This window comes from Aquarana catesbeiana, linkage group LG01, assembly GCF_042186555.1.
Source record: "Aquarana catesbeiana isolate 2022-GZ linkage group LG01, ASM4218655v1, whole genome shotgun sequence".
Lineage (NCBI taxonomy): Eukaryota > Metazoa > Chordata > Amphibia > Anura > Ranidae > Aquarana > Aquarana catesbeiana.
The window spans coordinates 564,089,141-564,097,913 of NC_133324.1; the positions used below are offsets into that span (position 1 = coordinate 564,089,141).

Here is an 8,773-nt window from a genome sequence, read left to right on the forward strand (position 1 = left end):
AAACGCCTCTGAGAGTTTATGTGTGCATGGACACATAAGCTAACATGGAGAGGCATTTAGAAGCAGTTAAAAAATCGTTGTATGTGCATGAGCCCTTACATACCCACATGCCTGTGTGTACAGCACTTTAAAGAGACAGGTGCTATGTATGAACTATACTGCTCCTTTTTTATATTTATTTCCTTGAATGCAATTCATTTACATGTCCATCTCTTGTTGCTGACCATTATACTGTGTTATGTTTTGTGGCCCTAGGAACCCACCTAGATCGACTTGTGGGCAATCCAGCTCTGACTGTGTCTCCAGGACCGGAAGTTGAGGGAAATACGTCCAGCTGGACACAGAGAGCAAAATATAATCTGATAGGGATTTGAAATCAAATCCTTCCTTACTATATTTAACAATACAAAAAAAAAACGTTTGGGTAGACATACAATTTAAAACGTCAATATTACCAAAAGGTAACACACTTCAAATCAAGGCCAACAAGGTAAAAAATACATCCTACGACAAGTAAAATAACATATTTGCTATCAGAGTGCTTGTTGGGTAGAAATGCACATTTTTATGAGCCTTTTGAACATTATAGAATGGCTTATGCCTGATTTTCTATTTCTAAACCTGAAATATGTTATTTCCTCATGCAGATAGCCATGTCTTTTAGCACGTTTTTATAGCTATATTATAAAGAGGTCTGGTATCGGTCAAAAACTTTAGCTCAGTGTGACAAACCTATGATCTGCCCTGACAACACTTCCTCAACATTCCATTGCTTCCACAATTGTGCCCATGGTCCTATTTAGCTTACTTACAAGTGGAACATTGATTTCTTAGTCAGAATTTCAACCTATATATGAATACAGGAAGTATATAGAGATTTGACAAGCTGGAAACAGACACAGACCAATAGGGGACAACAATAAAACCAAAATCAGCAATGGTGGCACAACCTAAGCAGGATCTGACATTTTAGTATGTCGTGTGACACCATATATTAGCTTCTATATATGTGTTGGGGATTTTTTTTGTTCACTGACCTAAACCAGCAGACTTACCTTGGACTGACAGGATTTGTATTGTCGTAGCTCTCCGACACATGTGTCCTTTGCAGAAATCCTTTGAAAAGCAAAATCAGCATGATATGATAAAAGATATATGATATGATAAATCAGAAAAATGTTTATATCATTGTACAGCTATAATTTGACAACTAGTTAATACAAACTGTATTTGAATTAATTTGACAGCATATTCTTTGTATCTCCAGAACATATGTAAGGCTAACCAAATTAGCTCTCAATCAGCATAAAAATAATAACTACGAGGAAAAGGGGGGAAGTGAGTAAATTAAAGCTGGCCATACCCGGATCAAAATTTTGCCGCTGCAGCAGGGACCAACCAAATTTAGATTCATGTATGGGCACTATGGTTGATCTACTGATCAATCACGCTGTTGCATTTTAGCCACTCGATCAGCATTGCAGGCTATAGCATGCAGAGCTGATCAGTGTATTCTGACAGTATGAAGGTCTCCCAGCTGCCAGAATACAATAGCTCAGCGGGAAGGTTTCCTTTATTCACCTTGGGAATTGTGTCAGTTTTTTGTGTGATTAATGTATGGGCAGCCTATGGCTGTTTATGGTTACCTAAGGTTAATAAAGAGTTAATTAGAAACAAATTTCATTTACAAAAAATAATTTGGTAGGATTTCTTTAACTGTTCATATACTGTTCAGAAACTTTGTTTTACACAGCTGTGGCTAAAGTGGTGGAGGGAGGAAGAGGAACAGGGCATATGACAAATGCCCAAGGTACTTTGTTGAAATTTTATAGGGTGTACACTGTATGCCTTAAAGTGGTAAAAAACAAATGTTCAGGCGCATAGAAAAAATTCCAAGCAAACAACCAAAAGAATGAATGGAGCTGCTGTCCAAAACTCATAGACCAATGAGATGAAAATAGACAATCGGGGGAAGAGATAGCGCTGAACAACAGACATATGCAAAATCCTCATGTATGAAGCAAAGACTCTATTTTATAAAAAGTAGAGCTGCACACAAAAGGGGGAAGTTCCCCTTTAAGGCCTCTTCCCCTGCTCCTGTTTGTGAAATGGAGCTTTTGGGGAGGAAGGGGGAGCGGGTACATGATTTTGACAAATTCCCACTCCCACTTTCACTCCGACCGCCTAGGCGATCAGGAGCAGAAGTTCTCCTTCTCCTCCTCCCTTCCGCATTCTTCTGGGACAGGTCCCAGAAAACTCCAGGACCATTCACAGTGCACAGTGCCGCTCGCACATTAGCAGTGGGCACCTGGCTGTGAAGCCGCAAGCTGTCACAGCCGGGTGCCCATAGTAAAGATGCCGGGGAGAGAGGACACCCGGAGAAAACGCCTGGGCTGAGCACAACACTTGATCCTGGGACAGGTGAGTGGCTGTTTATTAAAAAAAGTCAGCAGCTACAGCTTTTGTAGCTGCTGACTTTTAATTTTTACATAGCAGACTGGAGCTCTTCTTTAAGTAGCTAAACATTAACATAATTTACTGGTTGTTTAAGATTGTTATCCATTTCAAGAAACAACAATCCTAATGTATACTGGCCTATCACAAGAATAATAATGGGGTTGGCAGTGCTGGCTTCCTTTGGAAAATGCTAGTTGACAGACTGCATCTTGCAAACATTTGGAATTAAACAAAAGTCAGGAAAATCATGAACTACCTATCTTTATACTTGCTCTTAAGGCGGCCATACAGGGATCAAAATTCACCTGGTTCAACAGGGACCGGGCAAATTTCTATCCATATATGGGCACCCTGGTTGTACAGAAGTCGATCCACCGATCAACTTCTGTACAACAAGCCTGTAGTTTTTTTCCTAAACGATCAGCGTTGCTGGTTATAGCCGGCAACACCGATCAGTGTGTTCTGACAACAAGGACATCTTCCAGCTGTCAGAATACAATAGCACAGCGGGAGTGATTCCATCATCCACAATGAGTGTGTGGATGGGGGAATCAGGTCTTTTTTTCTTTTTTCAACCCGCTGGTTGAAAAAAAAAAAAAAAAAAATGAATGTATGGCCTGCCTAAGTCAGTGATTCAAAACGTATCAAAGATAAAACATCAGCAAGACAGCCAACCAACTAACATTTTTAGAAGAAGTTGTCAGCAACGGCAACCTACATCATTAGGGTTAAGGTTAAAGCTGCATTCAAAGCAGATATAATGGAGTATGCATTCACTAATAAATCATTGAATGTTTTTGTAAATGCAATGTAAGTACCTGACTTTTACTTGGTATCAATCTCTTGCTTTCCGCTTTACAGAATATTTTAGATTGGAAGAAGGGTGGGTAGCACTAGAAGCCAATCAGTTGTGCTCTATGCAAATATATGGAAAACATATGGAAAACAATGGCTAAATGAGAGAGCAGTCTGCTGAGCTCATTAGTCTATTACTGTTCCCTTAAATTTTAATATACAAAAATCAGGTCTCATGCAAGCCTTGCTGTGCTCTCTGAAAGGACTGTCGATCTCAGGACTGGATGAGCAAAAATTAGTCTTTTGGCATCCAAGTAAAGGAAAGAAGTGTTATGGCCCATTTTACAGTTAGGGATAGTTTAGATATTACAAAAAAACATACTGTTGTATTTACAGTGCTTTGAAAAAGTATTCACACCCCTTGATATTTTCCACATTTCATCATTTTACAACCAAAAACATAAATGTATTTTATTCAAATTTTATGTGATAGACCAACACAGAGTGGCACATAATTGTAAAGTGGAAAGAAAACGATAAATGGTTTTCCAAATTTTTTCCAAATAAAAATCTGAAAAGTGCGGCGTGCATTTGTATTCAGCCTCCCTGAGTCAATACTTTGTAGAACCACCTTTCACTGCAATTACAGTTGCAAGTCTTTTTGGGGATGTCTCTACCAGCTTTGCACATCTAGAGTGACATGTTTGCCCATTCTTCTTTGCAAAATAGCTTAAGCTCTTTCATATTGGTTGGAGAGCGTCTGTGAACAGCAATTTTCAAGTCTTGCCACAGATTCTCAATTGGATTTAGGTCTGGAATTTGACTGGGCCATTCTAACACATAAATATGCTTTGACCTAAACCATTCCATTGTAGCGCTGGTTGTATGTTTAGTGTCGTTGTCCTGCTGGAAGGTGAACCTCCGCACCAGTCTCAAGTCTTTTGTAGACTCTATCATGTTTTCTTCTAAGATTGCCCTGTATTTGGCTCCATCCATCTTCCCATCTTTCACTGTGGGGATGGTGCGTTCAGGGTGATGTGCAGTGTTAGTTTTCCACCACACATAGCGTTTTACTTTTAGGCCAAAAAGTTCACTTTTGGTCTCATCAGACCAGAGCACCTTCCTCTGCATGTTTGCTGTGTCCCCCACATGGCTTCTCACAAACTGCAAACATGACTTCTTATTGCTTTCTTTCAACAATGGCTTTCTTCTTGCCACTCTTCTATAAAGGCCAGATTTGTGGAGTGCACGACTAATAGTTGTCCTGTGGACAGATTTTCCACCTGAGCTGTGGATCTCTGCAGCTCCTCCAGAGTTACCATGGGCCTCTTGGCTGCTTTTCTGATTAATGCTGTCCTTGCCTGGCCTGTCAGGTTAAGTGGGTGGCCATGTCTTGGTAGGTTTGCAGTTGTGCCATACTCTTTCCATTTTGCGGATGATGGATTAAACAGTGCTCTGTGAGATGTTCAAAGCTTGGGATATTTTTTTATAACCTAACCCTGCTTTAAACTTCTCCACAATTTTATCCCCGACCTGTCTGGTGTGTTCATCGGCCTCCATGATGCGTTTTTTTCACTAAGGTTCTCTAACAAACCGCTGAGGGTTTCACAGAACAGCTGTATTGAGATTAAATTACACACAGGTGGACTTTTTACTAATTAGGCGACTTATGAAGGCAATTGGTTCCACTAGATTTTGGTTAGGGGTATCAGAGTAAAGGGGGCTGAATACAAATGCACACCACACTTTTCAGATATTTATTTGTAAAGAAATTTGAAAAACATTTATCATTTTCCTTCCACTTCACAATTATGTGCCACTTTGTGTTGGTCTATCACAGTGATGGTGAACCTTGGCACCCCAGATGCTTTTGAACTACATTTCCCATGATTCTCATGCACTCTGCAGTTTAGTGGAGTATCATGGGAAATGTAGTTCCAAAACATCTGGGGTGCCAAGATTCGCTATCACTGGTCTATCACATAAAATTCCAATAAAATACATTTATGTTTTTGGTTGTAAAATGACAAAATGCATACCTCCCAACATTTTGAGATGGGAATGAGGGACACCTACTAACAAATGTATGTAGACATAGGACACGCCCCCTGCCACACCCCCTTAAAGGTGAATTAACCGAAAAAAGGTTAATTAAATCCAGAAGGGCTTTTTTTTGCCACTACTATTTCTTTATATTCACTTTTAAAATGTACAAATGCAGCAATTTAGAACTTGGATGAAAGGTTTAGCACTGGGAAACACTTTTTGAAAGCTATATTTTATATACAACTATATAGATCAGACCAAAATGAGAGACAAATGGAGGGGAAAGAGGGACATTGCTTCAAATCAGAGACAGTCCCTCGAAATCAGGGACAGTTGGGAGCTATGCAAAATGTAGAAAATTTTAAGGGGTATGAATTTTTTTTCAAGGCACTGTATTAGCCATTTTTAAAAACATTTTGTTTATGTACCTTAGACACTTGCGGCTTCTAAGTACTACTCCATCCCCACATGAACTGGAGCAAGTAGTCCATGATCCCCATGTTGTCCATAGTCCAAAGGAAGAGTGCAGCATTCTCTCACTTTGAAGGCTCCACCTGTCTCTTACCTACTTTATATAAAGAATCAGAGATTTTGTTAGAACTATGCATAATTGTACTATAAAGCTGATGGCAAAACATTTCTAGGGCCTAACTCCAAAGCCCAAAACAGTCCTGGAATTCTTGGGCAGGTGATATCTATAGTATCAGTAACATGAAAATACATTGTCATGCCACTAGCATGACAAACAGAGCTACAGCAGATGGCATAGCCATCATATAAAAAACTGCAGGAAAACAGAGATGACATACAAAACAGGTCAGAAATCTAAGAAATGGCTTCATGTGCAATACAGACCACTTTCTTCTGTTTGTTCGTGGAAAAAAAAAACATAACTTTTGAAATAACACCTAATCCTCAGATATAAACCAAGCTGCATCAGGTACAGTTACTGAAACTTAATTTGAAATTGCAAAGTTTGTAGAAAGCACATTGTTTTCATAATTGGAATGCCTGTGAGTACATGTTCCCCCATGTATTGCAGTGAAGAGAGCAGAGAGTTTACCAGTGCTGATATAGCCTCCCTGACATTTCTGTGTGCAGCAGCTGGGGACGAAAGGAAATGGCAAAACAAAAGGAATTTGAGAGAATTCCTTTTAGACCAAGAAAACAACTGTAATAAGATTGTTTACTTAATAAAATGACGCAGTAAAACAAGAAATTATTGTTTGCATTCATCTTTTAAATATATTCTCTTTTATATAAAGTATTTTATGCTGTAATCATTTAGGCAACATTTTTCATTAGGTTGTAAACATTTACATACCCAAATTAATAAATATACAACCACCTGCAATGTATATACAGTATATACAATACGATATAATATAACATATATATGCTCTGTGAGTAAACCCTCTATTTTTGTACACTTACAAAGTTTAACAAACTGTATTTCTGTTTTAAAATTACAGAGTGCTACTTTGCAATTATAATAGGAGCATATACTTTCTTGCACATTGTGCAAGTCAGCAGAAAGCTACAGCATGTGCGTCCCTCTGCTCCAGCTCCATGTGCAACGTTTTGTATTATATGTATATTTCAAGCAAAGTACTACATATTGAACAAGGAGGGCACTTTGGTGCACATGGCCAGTCCAACATGTACTGAAATATATACATACCTCCCAACATTTTGTAATGGGAATGAGGGACACCTACTAGCAAATGTATGTAGGCATAGGACACGCCCCCTGCCACACCCCCTTAAAGGAGAAATAACCCAAAAAAAAGGTTGATTAAATTCACAAGTGCTTTTTTTTTACCACTACTATTCCTTTAGAATGGCTTTTAAAATGTACAAATGCAGCAATTTAGAAATTGGATGAAAGGTTTAGCACTGGGAAACACTTTTTGAAAGATAAAAAGTGCATTTTATATACAACTATATAGATCAGACCAAAATGAGGGACAAATGAGGAGGAATGAGGGACAGAGGGACAGAGGGCTCCAAATCAGGGACAGTCCCTCAAAATCAGGGACAGTTGGGAGGTATGTATATGATTAAGAACCTCTGTTGTAATATACAAAAAATGTTTAAGTCAGAACTGAGCAGACATCAGAAACCAAGTAACAAATGTCCCATAAAGAATACTATTACTGCCTAGCTCTGTTGCTGTCAGGAGGGAAACTTGTTCTTTGAATTTAAAGGCTAGTATATAAAGGCTTTAGCAATCAGTTTGCAATTTTCTAACTTCATCTCAAAAGACCATGTTCACTATATGAACATTGCAGATAGTCCACAATATGCAGAATATCTGCAGATGCATGCAGGTGCCATTAATTCAGTATCATGCTCTTTGGTGCAGCGCAATTTTAAAAGTCACACCTGCCATACTTTTTGCACGTTCCTCTGCATTCTGCAGCCCACTGAAATGAATAGGCTGTCAAAAAAAAACCACAAGCAAATGCACGAAAAATATGAATGTGCAAACACACCCTATATGATGTGAACCATCCCTAAATGTGCTTGTCATGACATTTTTTGTTCATCTTTTTGTTTATATATATATATATATATATATATATATATATATATATATATATATATATATATATATATATATATATATAAACTCTTTTGGCCAATGGAAAAGCATACATAAGGTACATACATGATCTGGAAGTATATTTAGGAACATCTCACCTGAACTTGTCTGGTAGTGTGAATCATAAATAAAGACAAGAGCAGTCTTACACCTGGGAGCCTGATCCTGCTAAACACACAGAAATTTTACAGCTAAGTAGCAATTATCTCACATGCATTGGCAAAGAGTTATACTAAATAAAAAGTGAAAACTCACCAGTTTTCCTGCCACATCTTAAGTGTTTTAAGAAAAAAGAAGAAAAAAAATGTATATTTTTCAAAATGCCCAGCTATATTTCTCTACCAAAGAAGCCAAGATAGCAGTTTCAATTACTGTTCAGTTTGGTGAGTTTGCAAGATTCCTTATTGCTTACAACAAAATGTGTCCATAAAAACGAATCCAAGATCTTGAACTTCTGCTTTTTCCTCAGAAACACGCCTCTTAGATAATACATTTTTTAACAGTCTCCTTCCCAAGGCAGTCTGTTCATATCAGCTGTGACAACAAACCATTTAGCATTCATATGACACCAACACTTGAGCTAAATCATTTTAAAAGTGCTCAGTTTTACTAAATATCAGTGCCATCTTATGGAATACCAAATAAAATACAACTAGCAGTATAATTTATACACTATTTGGAAATTCACTAGGAAAAAGTCCCAGTTAGTAAGAACCTGTTTTCACAAGAAATTAACGTTTCTATGTCTGCTTTATGGACTTTATTTCAGTTCTTTACCCACTACTGTTTTGCATACACTGATACAAAAACGGAAAATTGTATACTCACCTTTCTGTAATTTTCCTTTCCTGTCGCATCTCATGGCAGCAT

General features: G+C 38.0%; 1 protein-coding gene across 5 annotated transcripts in view; it reads right to left on the bottom strand.

Annotated features, from left to right (window-relative positions):
• The window catches only part of ADAMTSL5 (ADAMTS like 5), a 45,092-nt gene extending 36,721 nt beyond the window's left edge, over window positions 1-8,371 (bottom strand). For 3 of the 5 annotated variants that reach the window (XM_073596746.1, XM_073596767.1, XM_073596743.1), the window contains exons 1-4: window positions 8,159-8,371; window positions 8,002-8,071; window positions 5,727-5,863; window positions 1,056-1,116 (exon numbers count right to left, since the gene is read on the bottom strand). In XM_073596746.1, coding sequence (XP_073452847.1) covers window positions 1,056-1,116; window positions 5,727-5,863; window positions 8,002-8,071; window positions 8,159-8,175 — 285 coding nt within the window. In that variant the 5' untranslated portion in view covers window positions 8,176-8,371. Of the gene's footprint in view, window positions 1-1,055; window positions 1,117-5,726; window positions 5,867-6,979; window positions 7,044-8,001; window positions 8,072-8,158 lie in introns of those variants that run through there. The other 2 variants (XM_073596756.1, XM_073596751.1) reach the window with 2 other exon arrangements.
• Between the last annotated feature and the right edge of the window lie 402 nt (window positions 8,372-8,773).